Below are 21,129 nucleotides of genomic sequence, written 5' to 3' on the forward strand. Positions count from 1 at the left end.
CAATGAGATCATTCCTCTTCACCACAATTCTGTCAAGTAGGGGGTGTGGTGACAAAGAACGAGGGCTGTGGAGCTCAAACTCTGGCTCTGCCACGTGTGAGCTGTATGACCTTGGGCAAATCACTTAACCCCTCTCAGTTTCCTCATCTGTGAGGTGGGATGATAACATCGCATGGCTAGACGGGTAGCCATAATGAAAGCTTATTGATAAATGTAAGGAGCCTGCTTTGCCCAGGACTCAGCATAAGTGTTCCATTAGTGTGAGCTAGACTTACTGGCCCATACTACAGTTGTGGAAATACGGTACAAAGTGCTAACAGCTTCCCAGTTTGTAAGTAGCAAAGTCTGGGCTTAAAGGGAGGCTGTCAGGCTCCCAAACCCACATGTGTGACCACCATGCGACCCTGCCCTCCGCTAGTTAAGAGTATTCTTATAACACAATCAACCATGTATTGCTTTGGAGAGGGGAAAAAAAAATCAGAAAGATATTTTAAAATTTTGATTTGATTATAAAGTACCCATTGTTAACATGCTGGGTTTTTCCTCTCAGAGTTTGCCCTCTGGGCACAATTACTCATTCCTCTTCAGTCCCACAGTCCCCATCAGATTCTGTTGTGATCACCTGCCCACCTAGCTGGTTTTCCTACCAGATGACAAGCCTCTGGGAAGGTGAGGCTTTGTCCTTTCTTTTCCCTGGTCCCCATGGTGATTGGCCCAGAGCAGAGCCTCTGTTGCTTTCGGGGACCCTGCACTTGGCCAGCTTCAGCGAGGTCCCTAGTAATTATTAGAACGTGAGTCTGTTGAAGCAGGTTTTGTGTCCATGGCTGATGTGGGGGTGCTAAGGCAGTGTGGGACCCCGGCGTAATTATGGGCACTGCTGGGGTCTTCCAGGCCTCCATCTGCAGCCTTCCACAGTGGCAGCGGACAAATGCAGGCTAAGGGCAGCAAAGTTATATTTGTATAAGATGTGGTCGGAACAGTCCTGAGGCTAGGTTCCCAGGAGGATGCTGGTGTGGTGAATGGCTGGCTCAGGATGGATCCAGTAGGTGCTCAGTAAATGTTCTTGTAAACTGAATGGAATGTTTGAAATCAGAATCTTGAACAAGACACTTCCCTGCCTGGGATTCAGTGGCACCATCTGCCAAGTCCAATCAGGGGCTCAAGAACACTGGGTGAGTTCCCTAGGGCTCAGATGTGAGGGCAGGGTAGCTGAGAGCTTGGAGTGCTGGTGGGCTCATGGCTCCACGATTTCCTCGTTGTGTGACCCTGGGCAAGTTGCCTCAGCAGCCAGAGCACTACTCTCATCTGTGAAATGGGGATGGTGAGAGTACCCGCCTCTTAAAGTTCTTGTAAACATGTCTTGGGATCACATAAATGCACGGGACTTTCATATATCTATGTTCAGGAAATATTTACTGTTATCAATTATTATTATTGGACCAAGTAGCAGCCCACCTCACTTACTTAGTCAAAATAGGGGGAGGAGGAGGGGCCTCAGGGGTCTGAACATTCTCTAACCCTCATCCACAGACAGCCTTTCAAGGAAGGACACTTTTTTCCTGTGGCTCCAGAGATAGTGTGAAGACAGATGATAACCCAGTGTCCAAGAGAGGCAGAATCTGGATAGGAACAAGACATCCAGACAATCAGGCTGTCCAGGAACAGAGGGGGCTGTTCCCAAAGCCGTGAACTCCTCGGGGCCATCCGCGTGCAGACAGGAGCAGCTGACTTTGGCAGGGAAGTGACAGCAGGGCCTACTGCCCTCTGTTTGGAGGGTAAACTAGATGATCTGCAAAGCCCCTTACAGTTTTAAGACTCTGTGGATCGAACTTGGGGCATTTACGAGGCTTAGCTGTCACACCACTGGTTGCAAATCATTGGCCTGTGGGCCTGTGGGCAAATCCAGCCCAAGGATGTGTTCATGTGTCCCTACTGCTTAATGAAACCTTTCATTGTGGAAAAAATTTAAATATACAGAAGTAGAGAGAACAGGATAATGATGCCCCCCGTGCTACGGCCCTGCTTCAGCAATTAACTCCTGGCCAACCTTGCTTTATCTAGGCCAGTGGCATCCAATAGAACTTTCTGCCATGATAGAAATGCCCTATGCCTGCACTGTTCAATACAGCAGCCACTAGCCATGCATAACTATTGAGCATTTGAAGGGTGCCTAGTGGACTGAGAAGCTGAATTTTAAATTGTATTTAATTTTGATTAATTTAAACTTAAATAGCCGTATGTGGCTAGAGTAGGACACTTAGATGTTGGACCCTATAGGTCTGGATCCTACCCCAATTTTTCCCTTCCATGTTATTCTGAAACAAATCTCAGACATCATGCCACTGCATCCGTAAATATTTCAGTACATTTCTAAAAAGTTAGACTTTTGGGTGCCTGGGTGGCTCAGTCAGTTGGGCGTCTCCCTTTGGCTCAGGTCATGATTCCAGAGTCCTAGGATGGAGCCCCGCTTTGGGTTCCCTGCTGGTAAGGAGTCTTCTTCTCCCTTTGCCCTTCCCCCTGCTCATGCCCTCCCCCCACCCACCTCAAGTATATAAATAAAATCTTTTTTAAAAAAATGAAAATATAGACTTTTATAAAAAGTATAACTAAAATACATAATACCATTATCACACCTTAAAAAAAGATTAATAATTTCTTAAAAATTCATATGGTAGGGGTGCCTGGGTGGCTCAGTCAGTTAAGCATCCAACTCTTGATTTCAGCTCATGTCATGATCTCAGAATTGTGAATTCAAGCCCCAAATCAGGCTCTTTGCTGGGCATGGAAGCAGCTTGGGATTCTCTCTTTCTGTCTCCCTCCCTCTCTGCCCCTTCCTCATCGCCTCTCCCTCTCTTAAAAAAATAATAAAAATAAATAAAAATTCATACGGTGTTTTTAAAAATCAGTTGCCAACATTTCCAAATTGGATTTTTTTTTTAGCACAAATATTCTCATATCCACCTATTCCTAAAAAATTGAAATTCCATCTACTGGGCTCACGTTCTCCCAGGGCAGGAATCAGCTAGAGCATCTCTGCTTTCTAGACAAGACACCCAGCTCTCTTTTCTCAGAGTACCCCCATAATAACAGCTTGGCCTCTCTACCTTCTAGGGGCTCTCGGGCCAGGGACAGATAGAAGTGGTACTTTTTGCCTTCCTGGGTCTCCAACTACTTTCAGATGCCACCAAGAGACGGGACCCAGCCCTCTTCCCCCACTGGCTCATGCCTGGCCACACAGGGACAACTCTGCCCAGGGATATGAGAAAAAGAGAGAAGTAGGAGGGTTTGGAGCAACGAGCCCTGGGCGAGAGTATGGGGGACTGGACTTTAGTCTCTGCTCTGCATCCATTTCACAGGTAGGGAAAGTGAGACCCAGAGAGAGGCAGAGATCTGGCTGTATTCATACAGTGAAGGGCAAAAGAGGTGGGAACCTGGTCCCAAAGGCTTTGCTGGAGGGGGACTGCCTGCTTCCCTGCTGACTGAAAAGAAGACCTGATGGCAGTGGGTAGGAGAGGAGAGGGTCTCAGCTTTTCAGCCAGAGCCTAAAATTAGTGGCAGGGAAATGTTTGGCCTTAGCCCAGCAAAAAAAAGAGGTGCCGTGACTTCGTAGAGGGCTGCTAAGGAGGAGGGAAACAGCCCGGCTCTCAGCGCTGCACGAAATAGGAGCCAAACGTGTAAAATCACATTCTTTTCTGACATTTATGACTCATTTGGCTGCCAACCCCAGGAAGGTCCCATTTTGCATCCTTACAGGAGCGCTCAGCATTGAGGGATCGACAGATGGGAAGGGAGCCTCCAGGCCATTCCCTACAAGAGCTTTCTGGGCCCCATTGCAAGGAAGGGGAGGGGGTCCAGTTTGTCCCAGAGGACTCACAGATTGCATCTGGGTCCTCAGGGCCTGACTCAGCTTGATTTGCACCTGGTGGTGAAATGCGGGAGACACCATTCCTGATTTGAGATGCAGCTCTGATGCTTCTGGCTGTTGACCTTGGGCGAGTCACATCTCCAAGTGCCTGCTGCTTGCTTCTGGAGTCCATGTCCTTCTGTGGGGGGCCATACTCAACTCTCAGCTGTAACTCGTCACCCACCTTCCTCCCTTGCCTCTCCCCCGCTCTGCTGCCCACAGAATGCTCCCTCTAAAAGACAGAGGTACGAGCTAGCTGTACCATTGTTCCTTTGTTTAAAACCTCTCCGTGGCTCCCCATTACTCTTATGATAAAGGCCAAATGCTTCACCATGTTCCCCTTCCCCCCTCACTTTCTCACCCCCTTCTCCAAGCTACAGCTTCCGACCATGTACTGCTTCCTGGCCACTCAGGACCTTTGCCCATGTTGTTCCTCCACCAGAAATTCCCTTTCCTCCCTCCTTCAGCCAGTTAACTCCTGTGCCTGCTTCCGATCACAGCTCAGTACCCACCTGCTGCCTAAGCTTTCCCTGACGGCCACACCCCCTGCAAGCAGGACCAGGCCCTGTCTTCCTCAGTGCTGGAGCCCAGAGTCCTGTTTGGAGAATGTCTGGAAGCCAGGGAGTGTTTGTCCCCGTTCACACGCTGATTTAAACAATGTCCAGCTCTCCTACTTGGGTCACACCAGGTGGGCTGGGTCTGTCTTGCTCACTGTCGTGTCCACCAGCATTTTAGCACAGGTCTTGGCATACGGTAGGTTTTTAAAAGTGCTGGGTGAGTCGATGTCAAATAACCCTCCTCTTTTCGGTCCAGAAAATGGGGATCGTGCCCACAAAACCTCCCAGGGCTTCAGGGAGGATTTTAGCCAAGTACATTCAGAAGGCCTTCCAAAGAGTGGCAGTTGTTTTCAGGGGAAGGACAAAGACCCCCAAAAAAGACCCTGCCCTAGGACTCCCCGCAAAGGGACTTCTCTGACCCTTTGCCTCCTGGGGACAGATTCAATGAGCATCTGGGGAAGCCAGCCTGGGAGCAGATCTCAGGTCTACCAGGAACTAAACCGGAAACTAAAAGGCCTCCTCTTCCTGCTGGGTTCTCTGAGTCTCCCAGCCTCTTGAACCTCCCACCGGTCGAGCGCCCACCACTGGGCTGGAAATTTTATGCATACCACTATTTTCTGATTTCATACCTACCCCATAAAGTGGACACTGAGCTGAGGGGCTCAGGGTGGGAAGCAGCTTGCTCAAGACTACGCAGATAGTAAATGATGCTCCGGAATCTGAACACAGGTCTCCCCTGGGCTTGGGTCCTTTCCCTCTGCCCTTGACCGCCTTTCCTTGGGGAGCTTCCAAAGCAGAGTTTATAAAGTACATTCACACATTCACTCATTAAAGAAACAAATAAATATTGAACATTAACTGGATGCCAGGCCCTGGGGGTATAGCAGAAAACAGGACAACCAGGGTCCCTGCACCATCGGAGAGACAGATGACAAATACGGAAGCGAGAAATTAGGCCATTTTGGGGGGGTCGTATGTGTTAATTAAGAAAAGAAAACAGGATGACAGGGCGGAAAGCGGCCAGAGGGGCAGATAGAAGTGCTTCGTGGAGGGGGGGGATGGATCTAGGAAGGCCTCCCTGAGGAGGTGACACGGAGGTGAGATGAAAAGAATGAGAATTCAAGTCCCTTCTAGGCAGAGGCCCAGAGGCCAGAATGGGCCTGGGGCATTCAGGAAAGAGCTGGGGACTCAGAGGGGAAAGATGGAGGGAGTTGAGGTCCTAGAGGTGGACAAACCTGGATCTCAAGGTCACGGTGTACCGTAAAGCATGGCGTGGCCTGATCTAGGATTTTACAGGATCCCTCAGGCAGCTGTGTTAAGACTAAGCTCCAGGAGGGCAAGGAAGGAAGGAGACCAGCGAGGAGGGAGGCCGCCCTGGCTCAGAGTTCAGTGGCCGGCCCCAGAGTGATGCCCCCTGGTGGAGGGAAGCACTTGGGTTCAAGACATTTGCCATCACCAGAACTGGACAGGTGGGGTGAGGGGTCTTATGGAAATCCCTTTCCCTAGGCAAGAATCCTGTTACTAGGGCTCATTTTGCAGAGGGGGACTGAGGCCCCCAGAGGACCTGGACTTTCGCAGAAAGTCCAGTGAAGGATTGAGCCTGGGTCCCCTGACTCCAGAGACTACGGTCACCTCTCCTCCTGTTTTCTCTGAACCCGTGCCATTCCAGGCAAAGCTTTCAGGTCCATCCCTGCCCAGCATCGATCTTCCCTGGCAGCCATGCCGCCCACATTCCAGGAAACCGAGCCACCTTCTCCGAGGCAGGGGCCCATGGAGAACCAAGTCTGAGTCCTAGGTCTGACGCTAATTTGCTGTGGGGCTTTATACAACTTCCACTCTCTTTCTGGCTCTGTTTCTTCATCTGTAAAGTGAGGATGGTAATAGTGCCCCACCTCAAAGATTGGCTGGGAGGAACAGACAATCTGTATGACAAGGCTTAACATACAGCTGGTGCTCAGTAAATGTGAGCTATTTTCATTATTATTCACACCTGCACACTGTCCCCCTACAGACCCGAAGAACAGTAAGGGGCTCAGCTCGCGTGGGGTCTCTGCTCCTTCCTACCAGCCCTGCCAGCTCTGTGCCGCCTGCTCACCTTCCAGAGTCTGCAGGCCTGGCCCGGGTGGGAGACAGGAGAGCTCGCCGTGCAGGGAGGTGGTTCCTGGATGGAGCCCTAGTGGGGGAGCCGCTGGAAGCTGCTGTGTTTTTGGCCCAGAGCCATGAGGGGGAGTGGAAAGGGGCGAGAACACACACTCAGAGACGCCGAGACCGACAGATGGAGGAGCTGAGGATGTGAGAGACGCAGACAGACAGAAAGAGACCCAGAGTTGGGAGAGGAGGAGCAGGCAGGGGTGGATGGCAGGAGAGCTGGCAGTCATGCCAAGCCACGAGATGAGCAACAGACCACCAGACAGACCAAGCAGCCGAGAGACTGAAAGATAGACGCACCAATAGGCATGCCCAGAATTCTAGAGACAGACAGACAGACGAAAAACCAGGCCCAGTATCCAAAGGGATAGATAAGCTATCCTGACATCCAATGGACAGACAGACTGATGTTCCCAGCCTCAAAGAGCAGACAGACAGGCTGACCCAGGACCCTAGGGTCAGTCTGACTAGTATTTGAGTAACAACATGACCTCTAGCACAGGGGACAGACAGGTGGACTGACTCAGGGTCTCAGGGCAAGACTGACAGATTGACAGATAAACAGAAAAATAAACAGGCTAACCCCTCATTGAAGGGCTGATTGGAGTGGCAGACAGAGAGAGTGGCCCAGACCCAGGATGTGAGGCCAGACAAAAGGACAGGTCCAAGCTGGCCGTCTGCATGGAGACGAAGGCCCAGACCAGAAATCCTGCCTGATACTGGAGACTCCAGCTGACATAAGAACCAAAACCAGGAGAGAGCAGGGCGACCCAGACACTGGGCCCAGAAGCTTCCTGGCTTCTCGGGGACATGAAAGCCCTTCCTCCTTCCTTCTACCCATTAGAGAGGAGCCCGTCCCCCCCACCCCCAACCCCATCACTGGCCCAGGTCTGGGGGACGATGGGAGGTTCCTGGGTCACAGAGATAACCAGACCCAGGAAGCAGGGAATGAGCTCCGTCTGTTTCTTGCCTGCTCTCAGAGGCAACGGGGTGGCTTTACGGAATCCTGAATAAGATTTCACACACTGTCTGCTGCCTTCTCTTCTCCCTAGAGCTGTGTGGTTTTTTGCCCCCAACCCCACCTTGAACAGGACACACTTATCTGCTCTTCCAATTTCCTCCAGGACATGCTTCTCTGAGCACATGATAGGCAGTCAGCAAATTAGACACAAAATAGACCCCTGAGCGCCTGTTCCCACACGGTAAACCTGTCTGTTAAGTCTGGTTCACACTGGCCTCGGGCAGTTGAAGTCAGTGCTGTGTGGGGCCCAACCAGGTGAAGAAATACCAAGGAAGCCTTCCTGGAGGAGGAAGGACAGAAATGAGTCAGTGAGGACAGGAGTTGCCCAGCAGGAGTCCTGGCAGTAAGCAAACTCTGCAAGGTCAGGAGAAAGACATAGGCAAACACTCTCTCTTTATTCATTCAACAAATATTTATTGAATGCCTACTACACATACAGATGCTGGGGAGACAGGAGTGACCAAGGCCACCCGAGTCCCTACACTCGTACAACTGCAGTGATAAAACAGAAAATCAGTGTGTACATCAGTAAGATTGTTTGATAGCGTATGTTATGAAGAAGATCAGACGGGGCAATAAGACAGATGAGAGGGGTTTGGTGAGGGCTGGGGCGCCCATGGGATGGGTGACCCGGGGGGCCGCTCTGAGATGGTGACATGGAAGCCAGTAAGGAGCTAGCTGCAGGAGGATGTTGGGGGAAGGGCGTTCCAAGCAGAGCAAGTAGCAAGTGCAAAGGTCCTGAGTCAGGAACATCAGACTGGGTTCGAGGAACCTCCAGGGCAGCTGGAATGCCAGCGACAAAAGAAGCAGTGGCTTGAGATGGGAAAACAAGCAGGGCTGGATGGTTTAGGGCCTGCAAGCAAGGGAAACCCTTGAACTTTATTTCAAGTGTGACGGAAGGTTTTGAGAAGGGGAATGATGCGATTGGACTGGTTTTTCAAGTACCCCAGCTGTTGCCACATGGGGAATGGACTACAGGGGGGCAGTAGTGGATATAGGGAACCCACAAAGAAGGCAAAAGATGATGGTCTGAACCAAGGTGGAGAGAATGGATGGACTGTTAGAAACAAGACGCACCTGCCCCCCTCCCCAGGTGGGATTCCTTTCTCTGAAATGAGGCATCCTTCTCTATGGGTAATATTCGTCCCATCTGTGGTGAAAACCAACTTCTTCCAACTACCCTTCAACTAGAGTGGAATAGGGTGGGCTTCCTGGAGGAGGTTTCAAGGGAGGCTGCTTGGTGATCAGGAGCCAGAGTCTTCTGCCTACCATGTGCTCCCTCTCCCTATGCGCACACCCTTTTTAGTGTACAAATTATTTTCGAACCCATCACCTCATTCAATGCTCACAACAGAGAGGAAAATGAGGCTCAGAGAGGCAAAGAGACCACCTGAGGCCACACAGCATCCAGGTCAGGGCTGGGAAGCAAATCCACAAGCCCAGCGTCTTACCATCTTGCCTTTCACCCCAGGGGCTGTGACACAGGCAGGATGGTGAGTGCCGGCCCCTTCTTAAAGAAGGTAAAACTGAGGCACAGGGAACTAGGTTACATGTCCTGGGCAGGGCTGTTTTAAAACCTTTGTGGGCCCCACATCTATCAGGCATATTAAAATGCAGCCACATCAAACACCAAATGTAAATTATATATAACCAGATAAAAGCCAAATTGCGTCGGCCGGCTGATATCATGTTCTGTTTTGCAGACATTTAATTAAACATTTATTAATTTTGATTCTGCAGTTTTCCCCTGTGTTTTAGAGCCAATTTTTTTCCCAGGCCTCCAACAGTTTCCTAGGCCCGTGAAAACCTTGTAGGCCCTTGGCAACGAGCGTTTAGTGCCGGCTGGAAGGAACAGTCACGGTTTTGGGTCCTGTTGCCAAAAGAGGCAGAGTGAGGTTGAACACAGGTCCTCTCATCCCCAGATTGTGCCGTGGTCTTTCCACACTGCCCAATGCCACGTTTTTGGGATTCAGAGGCCTCCTTTCTTCCCCTCCCCTTCCCTACTCAGCCCACAGCAGCCTTGGGCTGGGTGAGCCCTTTGTCTGCGGTTATCTGGGGCGAGGGGCCCTGGGAACCAGCCGAGGAGGGGGCAGGAGTGGGCGGGGAGGTGGGCAGGCAGCCTGTCAAGTGGTGATGGATGCTGGCCGGGCCAGGGCCTCCCTCATGCTGACCCGGGCCAGGAAACAGATGGTCCTCCAGCCTGAGAGAAACTTCCAGGGTGTCGCCCTCCCCCCAACTCCCCAGGCCCCTTCACGTTGGACCAGCTGGTCTCTCCTTTCTGTTCAAAGCCAGAGCCACAGGAATAGAGAAGGGAATAGGTCTGGGGGAAGAAAGAGGCTGGAAAAGGTAGTCTGTGTTCTGGGCTCCCCCGAAGCCCTACAGAGCGTCCTGGTCTCTCTCGTAGCCCCCCCACCCCTTGGCCATCCCCTCCTCTGCTCTCTGCCCCTCCTCGGTGCCCTGCCTTAGCTCAGCCTGTCAGCTCAGGCCTGGACCGAAACTCCAGCCTCTCCTGGCTTTCCTCCAAGCCAGCCTCCAGAGCGAGCTTTCTAAGCCAGCAAGCTGATCACATCCCCCTGACTGTGGGATAGAATTCAGATTTAAAATAAAAGATGAACTCTTCAGTCCAGAATTTGATGCCCTTCACAATTCCAGTCTTCCTATGGCCTTTCCTGTGAAAAGCCACCCCTCCAGGCCCTGCAAACCACTGGCCATTACCCTAAAAGGCCGTGCCCTCTCATAGGAGGAGAGGCCGTGCCTCTCTGCCTTGGCCTTGGCTGGTTCTTCCGCCTGGAATGTCCTTCTCCCTCCTTCCTGCCTTCTAATCCTACCCATGATTTAAAGCTGAGATCAAATGTTTCTTCCTCTGGGCAGTCTTCCCTGATCTCCCTGCTCCAGCTAAAGCTACCCATCTCTTTGCTGGGTTCCATAACATCTTAGAGCATCTATTTCAGGTCTTACCTTGTCTCTGTCCCATGGGACTCTGAGATACTTAAGGGCACAGGGCCTGGCATATAACAAGCGATCAAAATATATTTGATACATGAATCTATGCTTCAGGGATCCTTATTGGGGGGGGGATTCAGGGGCCTTAAGAATGGAAAGTACAGGGAAACAAATTTCTGTGCATCAGAAGAAACACAATCCAGGTTTGGAGGTGCTCAGAAGCTCCAAGAGGTGGGGACTCCCCATCCTGGGGAGCACACAAGCAGAAGGTGTAAACACACGGGGCTGGGACTTGCCGAAGGAATTCTAGCATTGGATGGGAGAGTTAGACCAAGGGGTCTTTGCTTTTGTTGATTCTGCTTCTGAGGGAACAGGCCTCTTCCCCTTCCCAGCTGCTAGTCCCACACTGTGTCATGTTGAAGGTGTTTCTACACCATTGATTCGTGCCGAGAAGACCCAGGGATGGGGAGGAGGGCCCTGAATAGGATGTTTCTAGCCATATTTTGGGGAAGAGAGTTTGAGTCCCAGAATGGTAGCTCTAAAAGGATCTCCAGAGTCATCAAGCCCATCTTTCTTGTTGGCAGATAGAGAAACTGAGCCCCAGGGAGGGCTATGCCATTCCTATGACTGGGATACTCCTCCTGGGAAACTCTGGGTATCAGGTGATCCCAAATTCCAGGGACTACCCTGATGCCTCTCTTGGGGCTGGCAACACACAGTTGAATATAGTGGGCCCCCAGGTTCCCAAACAACATCTTAAAAATGCCAGCACTTCTCATCTTGTAGTAGACCCCCAAACACCTGGTTCTCGGATCTCAGATTCAAGTAACAGGATCACTGAACCTGTGTTGGGATTTTCCTCCCTGATTTCTGGCGAGATAACTTCTGGAGGAGTGCTCTCTAGTTTCAGCAAAGGATGCGCCTGCCCCGTGAATCAAAGAACTCAGGGTTTGCGGGGTCAGGATCTGTGGCTGCAACAGCCCAGGGCAGAGCTGCTGGGCAAAGAACAAGGACACGGAGGAGTCCTGGGTGGCAGCCCCTTCTTATCCTACACGGGCACTGCACTTTCCAGGTGCAAAGCATTTTCAAATCCATTTCATCCTTACAGCCACTTTGAGAGGTTTCACTAAGGCTCGGAGAGGGTCTGGCTCAAGGTCACACAGTAAATTAGAAGCAAAGTTGGCACTTGAACTCAGGACTTCAGAATCCCTTCCATACCCCCTGCTGGGTGACCAGAGTTCCATTCAATGAAGACAAACTTGCAATCATGCCTGCGTTCACTCTTTGAGCCAACACTGACTGAGCACCCATGGTGTGCTAAGAACTGAGGGTACAGCGGTTAGCAAGCTGCCCTGTCATCCTCAAAAAGTTCAGAGTCTGGGGGAGATGGATGGAGAAGTAGGCAGTCACAGTCCACTGTGGGTTAGAGAGAGCCTGTGTTGAGAGGTCCCTACCCCAGGTAGAAAGCGGTCAGCAGAGGTTTCCTAGAAAAGGTGACTTTAAAAGCTGGAGCCTTGGAAGAAAAGCAGGAGTTACCGGGAATCGGCTGTAGTGGGGCTGGAGGACAGGGCAGGGGGTTCCAGAGCGGTAAGAGAGAACATTGGGAGCCAAGGTCTGTGGCTTGTGCAGAGCAGCTGGAGCCATAAAGTTTGTTGAGAGAAATTGGCTCAAGAGGGAGCAGCAAAGTCTCACCTGCCAGGGGACCTATGAGTAGCTTCCTTGTGTCCTACGGTGAAGAACTGGGCACTTAGAGGTGGGGTTGGGGAACAGGCCAGGAAGCTGGGGGTTGAATGCCTGGGTTTGAATCCTGGTTCCACTGCTTCCTAGTTGGGTGACCTCCGACAGGTGGCATACCTCTCTGGGTCTAATGTTTTCTCGTCTGTAAAGTGAGGACAATAGCGGGTCTAGTGGAACCTCAGTGCACTGTCAGGTGTCAGGAATCCTGCGAGAATGATGAAAAGAATGCTGAATTAAGGGCTTACTTTGTGCCGGTGCTTTAATAATGAGCCCATTCGGAGTTCCTTCGACGACAGTCCCGGAGGGGATCGTTCCGATCTGCCCATTTTACAGCCGAGGACACCTGCTCTGCTGGGCGCAGTGAGCGACGCCACCCTGCGCACCTGTCCCCCCTCCCCCCGGCGCTCGCCTGCGGGCCGGGGGTGGCTTGAGAGCCGCAAGGGGGACGCGAGCGCACGGAGGCCTGAGCACGGCGTCCCTCCCGCAGGTACCTGCGCGCTATGTACCTGGGGCTGCAGAGCCGCTGGCGCGGGGAGCGGCTGCGGCGCCACTTCTACTGGCGGATGCTGTTCGAGAGCGCAGACGTGAGCATGCTACGCCTGCTGGAGACCTTCCTGCGCAGCGCGCCGCAGCTCGTGCTGCAGCTCAGCCTCCTGGTGCACCGCGGCGGCGAGCCGGACCTGCTGCCCGGTGAGCTCCGCCCTCGCGCCCGCCCTCGCCCCAGGGCTCACTCCTCCAACGCAGTCCGCTGCAGGGGCACCCGCCCACTCTTCCTACCACCCCCACTTCGGCCCACTTGCCGTCGGGGATTTGAAGGCGCCCCTCCTCCCGCTACTCTCATCACCCTCCAGGCCGCTGGAGACCCCCATGTCACCTCCGGTGGCCCAGTTACCCTCCATGTCCGGAGGAGCCTGGTCCCTCTACCTCCTTGCCTCCCTTTGGGACCGCTGGGTGCTCCCGCTCTCCCCCTCCTCCCTTCCCCCTTGCCAGAGCAGAGAAGACCCCATTTCTGCTAAGTCCAAAGAGGCCCTTGACCCCATCGCCACAACTCAGACCCCGCCCTTCATTCCCCAAACTGTCCTGATCCCAGATTGCATCCACCAGGGGCACCCCTGACTCACAGATCTGCTCAGTCACCCTCCGTGACTGAGGCTGTTTATCTACCCTCTCCTGGTCTTTTTACTTCCTGAGGACTCCAACCAGGTTTAGCCTGGGTCCCCGGCTCTCACCCCCAGACTTGGCCCTCCCCTAACTCTGACAGACCAGGCCAACCCATTCTGTGTCAGAAAAACCACACCCCCGGGAGTCCTCCAAGCTCTTCCCACCCAGACACGGTCCATACCACCTTTGATGACCCAAAAGATTCTATCACCCCCTCTCAGGCCCTTCAGGACCCCTTGCCCAGGATACCGGGCTCCAGTCAAAACTTCCCACAGCAGATGTCTTCCCATGCCCTCAGCTGTGCTCAGCTTGGATACCCCTCTCCACTACCCAGCTTCATCCTGGTGGCCTGTAGCTACTAACTGTCCCCTCCTGGCTCCTCAATACCCTAATCATGACCCCCCAACTCTTCACCTTCTTTCTTGCTCCCAGAATCCTGGACCCTAATTTTCCACCCTCTCACCGAGACCCCTGAAACCCGACATCCCTGTTCTAGAGACCTGGCCCTGACCCTTATGAAGACCAAAGTCACCCACCTTCCTTCTTCCTTTATGCTCCTCCTCCTGCAGAAGTCCCCAGCCCCATTCACACTCCCTGCTCCCATCACTGCTCTGGAAGACTGCCCCCCCAAGACCCTCCCCACAGCCCTGATTTATAGACCCTTCCCTCACAGCTCCTCAGAACCCAGCTCCTGACCCAGAACCCTACCCCTTTCCCCAGACCCCCCCACCCTGCCCCTAACCCAGACCCACCCCTAACCCAGCCCACCCCACCCTCACCCTGTCTCTGCAGCCCTGTCCACCTCTGCCTCACTCGTGTCCCTGGCCTGGACGCTGGCCTCCTACCAGAAGGTGCTGCGGGACTCCCGGGATGACAAGCGGCCGCTCTCCTACAAGGGCGCTGTGGCCCAGGTGCTGTGGCACCTGTTCACCATCGCAGCCCGCAGCCTGGCCTTCGCACTCTTCGCCAGCGTCTACAAGCTCTACTTCGGCATCTTCATCGTGGCCCACTGGTGCGTCATGACCTTCTGGGTCATCCAGGGCGAGACGGACTTCTGCATGTCCAAGTGGGAAGAGATCATCTACAACATGGTGGTGGGCATCATCTACATCTTCTGCTGGTTCAATGTCAAGGAGGGCCGCAGCCGCCGCCGCATGACCCTCTACTATTGCATTGTGCTGCTGGAGAATGCCGCACTCACGGGCTTCTGGTACTCCAGCCGCAACTTCTCCACTGACTTCCACTCGCTCATCCTAGTCTGCGTGGTGGCTTCCAGCTTCGCACTGGGCATCTTCTTCATGTGTGTGTACTACTGCCTCCTGCACCCCAATGGGCCCATGCTGGGTCCCCAGATGCCTGGCTGCATCTGCCCGGAGACCCCAGGACCCTGTGGCCCCCCAGCTGACGCTGTCACAAGTCCCCCAAGGTCCCTGCCGAGGACTACAGGTGCCGAGAGGGATGGGGTCTCTGTGGGGGGCGAGCGTGCGGGAACCCCCACGCCACCTGTCTTCCAGGTGCGGCCTGGCTTGCCTCCCACCCCAGTGGCTCGTCCTTTGCGGACAGAAGGGCCTGTCATTCGGATTGACTTGCCCCGGAAGAAGTACCCTGCCTGGGATGCTCATTTTATTGACCGCCGGCTCCGGAAGACCATTCTGGCACTGGAGTACTCCTCTCCTGCCACGCCTCGGTTACAGTACCGGAGCGTGGGGACCTCCCAGGAGCTGCTGGAGTATGAGACCACGGTGTAGGCCACAATGTCCCCCACCAAGAGGGACAGGCTTGGCTGACCCCACATCAACCACAGTGTTGAGCCCGGAATGTCGGGGCCACCTAGCTAAAGGGGTACAGATCCATTGGTCCAAGGGTAGAGTGGCCCACCCCTGGGTACTTTCAGGGGAGGGGACAGCCTTGTGGAGGCCTCAGCCCTAGGCCCTGTTTTCAGCCCTGTGGCCCATTTCCTAAACTCCCCTGACCTAGGGCCCAGGGCACCAACTGGTGCTACAGTCCTCATTAGCTGCCCCACTTTCATGAAGGCCTCCACACCACATCTGGTGCCAGGGGCACCCCACACTCTCCCCTGCCTGGAGTCACCCACGTGTCGCTCCCAGTGGACCTGCCAGAGACAGGGAACTGCCTGGGGCCCATGACCTAGACGCTGTGCTCCTCAGGGGGCGTGGGGGGTGGGCTTCTTTTCTGGGGAGAGGAGATCTCTGAGAAGGATGAAGGAGGCCGTGGAAGATGTGAGGGAGGTGGGGGCATCTGGTGGACCAGTTCCTGCGAGCTCCGAGGGCCGGATCCTGGGCAAGAAGGGAATGAAAGGCGGGAGTTGGGGCGGGTGGGGAGTTGGGGTGGGAGCGGACAGTGCTGTAGCTGGAGAGGAGGAAGAACCCTGAGGCAACTGAGGGGTCAAGGCCAACAGACGCACAAAGGGATTAGCAGGTCTGGGGGAGGGGTACCCTCAATCCACCGCACAGAGAATGTTCCCAAAGTGAACTCCTCAGGAGACACCCTTTGTTGTGGGCTCTAATATGAATGAGGTTCCGGACACCTCATTGAAGTGAAATGTTTCCAGGAGCCATCCTTTGTTCTAGATGAGAATCTAGAACATTCCTTCTAGATAAAGGTCTTGAATACAACAGATAAAATGTCTAGGAAGCCACTCTGGGCTCAATTATACATGAGGTTCTAGCACATTTGACAGAGAAACTGTTCCAGAGAGACATTCTTAACTCTGGATTAAGTTTTGGAACACTTGGCTGATAAAATGTCCTAGGGAGTCCCTCTGATCTGGATTCTGTGATGAAGGTGAAGGCCCTGGAGCCCCGCTATTCTGTTCTGGGAGGTTCTAGCTCCTGCAGTGGGGGTGGGGGAGGGGGCTGTAGAGCCCCATGTAAGTGGAGTAGTCTAGAAATGGGTACTTCAGTTCTAGATTTCTCAGATATGCCCCATCCACCTTGGTTCACAGCTATCGTCCCCAGAGGAAATTGTCATCCTAACCCTTGAGACATTTCAACTGCCAACTAGTTTCCAGCTGAAAAAAATTAACTCTGGGGACATGACATACATTTTGGCTCTCAGCCACTGTGCAGATGCAGCTCTCTGGGATAGCAGCTGGAAAACTGGCTTGTTTTGCCTCTGATCCGACAAATCCCTAGGACCAGTAGTCTATTCCCGAACATCGTGGAGTGCCCATGGGACCACTTACCCATGGCCCCTCCTGTCTATCTGGGACAGTGAGTCCTGGGTCTGGCAGCGGAGGGGAGGTTAGGAGGAGAGAAGCAGTTGCCTCTGTGGTGAGTGGACAGAGCCTGTAAAGAGAACTTCGAACCAGCCACCATGTCCCTATTACCCCACTCATGCCAACCAAGTTGCATTCACTACAAGGGCACAGCGGGTAGTATTAAGGACCGCTGCAGACCTCTGCTGGGGGTGAGGAGCCCCATGAGAATCCTAGACTATGCAAATTAGAGAGGGACTTTGCCCTTTCTGGTTCAGCCTCCCTTGGGTGACAGATAGGAAAACTGAGGCCCAGCGTGGCTGCTAGTCTCATGGGTCCCAGAATCCTGTTGTCCCATCAGATAGTAATGGGTGATAGTGAATTTACTGAGAATACAAGGTGCCGGGCGACCCCAAAGGCAGAGAGGCCAAGACTGCCCACATACACACATACACATACACACAAGGACACATCACACCCGTGACACAAGTAACCTCACCCCCTGCCACACAGGCGACTGCATAGACATTCATGTGGGCCCAGATGGTGCGTGTGTCCCTCCCGCCAACACACAAAGAATGCTTTTATTGCTTTCTTCTACTTCTACTTCTCCAATCCCTAAGAAGCCTCAGAAACCAGGCCTAAGGGAATGGGTGGCGGAGAAGGTCCGGGGTGACCTAGACCTCCTCTGGTGAGTTCACCCAGCCACTTTGTCTTCTGCTCAAGTCTGTCTCCAGAGACTGAATTCCATGGCCCGTTAGGCGTTAAAGCCCTTCCAGATGTGACAACAGTGGAGAAGTGGACTGAGGTCTGGCTGACAGCTTCTCCCCTAAACTCGGTCCTGCTTGTGACAGCTCTACAAGAGAGCTCTGAGCAATCCGGCGAACAGAGGAGGAAACAGGCTCAGAGAAGTGACATGAGGGTCAGCCTGGGCAAATTTTACTCCCCAGCATCCTCAAATGGCCCATCTGGCTGCACCATTAGCCAGCATCCTAGAAGGAAAAGTTAGAAATACCCTGTCTGGGAGTTGGGAGTCCTCACAGCTCCAGAAGGCACCAGAGAACCAGGATATAGGAATGAGCCAGCAGTGCCAAAATGTGGTACAAGGTTCTCAGAGGAACCAGGGCCACATTTTTTACCTTCCTCCATCCCCACCTTCTGTATTTCTCTCCCACAAAACCCACCTTCAGGGCCTCTGTCCCTTCTGGGGACAACCAAGCCCTAGAAAGGGCCACAGTCAAGGGCCCTCAGAGAGGCCACAGACACCTTCTCCTGCTTTTCACTCCCAGGAAAGAGCTTAGCCTCCAAGGACCACCACCCTCCCACCACCCCTATATGGCCAGGTACGTCAGGACTCCATCCGTTCCTGTCCTTTTAGTCTGCTGGCCTGTCCCCCATTTCATCTAGTCCCTGTCAATCCTTTTGTTTCACTGGGATAGAGTGGAGAAGGGGCACCATCTCATTCATGGTTCTTTTTTTTTTTTTTTTTTCCTGTGACACAATCTACCTCAGCCAATCCCTCTCCTCCCTGCCAGAATTGGACCCCTTGGGTCCCTGCCTCCTGCTCCCCCATTCTCTGTCCTGCACCCCAGCCTGGCTGCTTAGTCCTTCCCAGAATACCTACAGAGTCCTTGCAGTGAGAGAATATTCCAGACCCTTGAGGTCCCCTAAGCTACCTACCCTCCCCATCTATTATAGAGGAGAAACAGAGGCCCAGAGAGAGCCAGGGACTTGGCCAAGATCACAAAGAAAGTCAGTGGGAGAGTTACGCTGAGCAGTAGTTAGGTCCGTCTTAATTTTGCCAGGAAGAAAACAGGACACTGAGTACAAATTTGCCCTCACTGTCTCTACCCGCAGGGGACATTTCCCCCGTTTTCAGGGTGGATTTCTGTCTCCCAGTTTTCTTGAGCTGATCCCCCAGCTTGTTGACTGTGCTCCCCAAACCTCTCCAGGCACCACACACCCCTCATCACACCTCCATGCACTGATAAACCATGTGCCTTGTAACTGTCATCCCGACTGGACAGCACAGACCTCCACCCCTCCCAGCAGGGGTTCCCCAACAAGGAAGGCTTTCTTGGTCCCCTCCTCTCATCTGTCCCACCCTGGTGACTCCCCCCAGATCTGCCTTACCCCCAGCCATCTCCCTGCCCCTCTGAGTCCCACAGAGGTGTGTCACCATAAGAGTTAGGGAAAGCAGAGGCCGGAGAGGGCGAGACCAGGCGAACGGGCTGGAAGTACTAGGGAAGATTTTTACCTTGCAGCCCAAGGCCCTTCTCAGGGCTAAAGTCCCTCAGGGCCTGGAACTCACTTGGGCTTGGAGTTCACAGAAACCTTAGGTAGTGAGGAGGTTTTCCTAGACAGGGGTGTATGGGTTTCAAGTTCAAATGCCTTCAGGTAATGAAAACGAAGGAAGAACAAGCGATATGCCATAGGGAGTGGTGAGGACTCTGGAAAACAGGGCAGTGCCTGCCCCTGCCGATAGGACCTAAAACTGACATTTTTGAAGAAGGCTGTGCTGGCCAAACTAATCTCAGATTTGGCCCACGGGCCACCAGTTTGAAATCTCTGGTTCAAAATATTGAGAAGTTTCTAGGAAACCGCGCAGAGTCTGATAACCCCTCTGGGGAACTCAAGGACAGAGGCCCTGGCTCCCTCTGAGAATTTTTAAATCCCCCACCAACTGACCCCCTGAGAGCTGTCCGTCCTTCCCCCTTCCCCTGAGAAGTGGAAAGGGTGGGGGAAAAACCCTTGTGGAAAGCCCTGGGCCTTCACAGGGTCCCTGCCTGGGAAAACATCATCTGATAAGGCCTAGAGGCCCCTCCATGCATGAAGGGAGCAATTTAGAAGCCGGGGTCTTCTCCAAGGTTTGTGGCCCCCAGTCAGGAGGAACCTGCGGTGTGTGAAGGAGGAGTCCAGGGCGGGGATAAGGAAAACTGAGACCCAGATGCCCCCATCACATGCTGGCCCCTGTCACCCTTTGGCACTTGTCTCCCTCCCACATAAGCTGGAGGTAGGGCCTGCAGGAGGAGGAACCACAAATTTCCATATTGGTATGCTTTTGAGGTCTCATTGAAAGGGACTGGATGAGTACCAAGCCACCAGGGCAGCAGCAGGCATGGTGACTGAGCCCCTTCTCCCTAACAAGACCCTGGGCCTGGGGTGGGGCCAAGGGACTATAACGTGCCATTCTGGGTGGGAGGGGCTAGGACATTCCTGGGTCAAGGGGAAGAAGAGCAGGAAATAGTTGCAGTGGGAAAGGAACACCCCTTTCAGGAATGGCCTGGTTCCTGGAGGCAGAAAACTCCCCAGTGGGGGGAAGGCTGGTCCTCTAATGCCTGGCTCCATCCACCCTTCCCTGATCATAGCAAGGTAGGCGCTGTCCTCTCCCCAGCAATCCTGGCCTTTTTTCTATGCACAATCATTGTTAAGGGCACCCGCAGGCCAGGCAGAAGCAGGGGAGGCCCTTGGAGCGTAGCCTGAGACAAAAGCAGAGGAGAAGGGCAGGAGGTGGGGGGTGGAGAACATTCCCCCATTTCTCTCACCAGAATATCCTAGAACCCAAACCAGGCCCGTCTCTCCTGGGCTAACCCACCGAACTCGGCAGGGGGAAGGAGGGTGCGCTCAGATAAACACAACCCCCAACCAACCAACTAGGTTTTGCAAACTAGTAAAATAGCTAGAAAGAACCTGAATGATTCCCAGAGCCCTCTTCTGATTTTCACCCCTGAGGATCCTATAGTCTGGGAGACTTTTCTTCCAAACAAGCCCTCACTTCTTGAAGAATAATTCATCTTCCCACATTAAATTAACTCAAGCTGAGCTTCTGATCATAGATAAATGCTACCAAGGCCTAAAGTTAGGATTTAGGGCTTGAGGTTGATGGGATATCTGTATTATATTGGAGCGTCTAATACACAGTTTTCAAGAGCACTCCTGGGCCCCCATGCCTGCCTTCACTGATCCTTAGGGATCCCAAGTTGGGAATCTGGTTTACTCATCCAGCGTCCTGTTTTACTGAAGGGGGAACACCCACAGAGGTAGCCAGCCCAAAGTCACTGGGCCAGTTGGTGGCAGGGTGGGACCAGAGCCCGGGTCCTTCGGGGTCCCACCAGAACATTCCCAGCACTAATTTCCCCTTCCACTCTGACTCCAACTCCAGGAACCACTAGCCATGACTGAGGGGCTGATTTCCCTCCCTCAGCACAATTCCGGGTGATTGTCTCCTCCAGGTTCTTTCTTTCCTCCCTAACCGGCCCCCAACCTTGCCCACCCCTGTTTCCCATTCCTGGTCCCACTTCCTGGTATTTACTACATCTGTGCCATCCTTAGTCCCCCGCCCCCACTCCCCCCTCCGCGCTTCCCCCAGGAGGGGGAGGAGACCCCAAGCTGGGGCTTCTGTACTGAGACTCTTTTGTACACCACAAACTTTTTGTATATT

The 21,129-nt window shown here is 53.3% G+C and overlaps 1 protein-coding gene across 1 annotated transcript in view; it reads left to right on the plus strand.

Annotated features, from left to right (window-relative positions):
* The window catches only part of XKR7 (XK related 7), a 28,685-nt gene extending 7,556 nt beyond the window's left edge, over nucleotides 1-21,129 (plus strand). The window contains exons 2-3 of the mRNA XM_004746805.3: nucleotides 12,798-13,000; nucleotides 14,264-21,129. Coding sequence (XP_004746862.2) covers nucleotides 12,798-13,000; nucleotides 14,264-15,219 — 1,159 coding nt within the window. The 3' untranslated portion in view covers nucleotides 15,220-21,129. The remainder of the gene's footprint in view (nucleotides 1-12,797; nucleotides 13,001-14,263) is intronic.

Source organism: Mustela putorius, unplaced genomic scaffold, assembly GCF_011764305.1.
Source record: "Mustela putorius furo isolate JIRA1106 unplaced genomic scaffold, ASM1176430v1.1 tig00000743_pilon_pilon_pilon, whole genome shotgun sequence".
Classification (NCBI taxonomy): domain Eukaryota; kingdom Metazoa; phylum Chordata; class Mammalia; order Carnivora; family Mustelidae; genus Mustela; species Mustela putorius.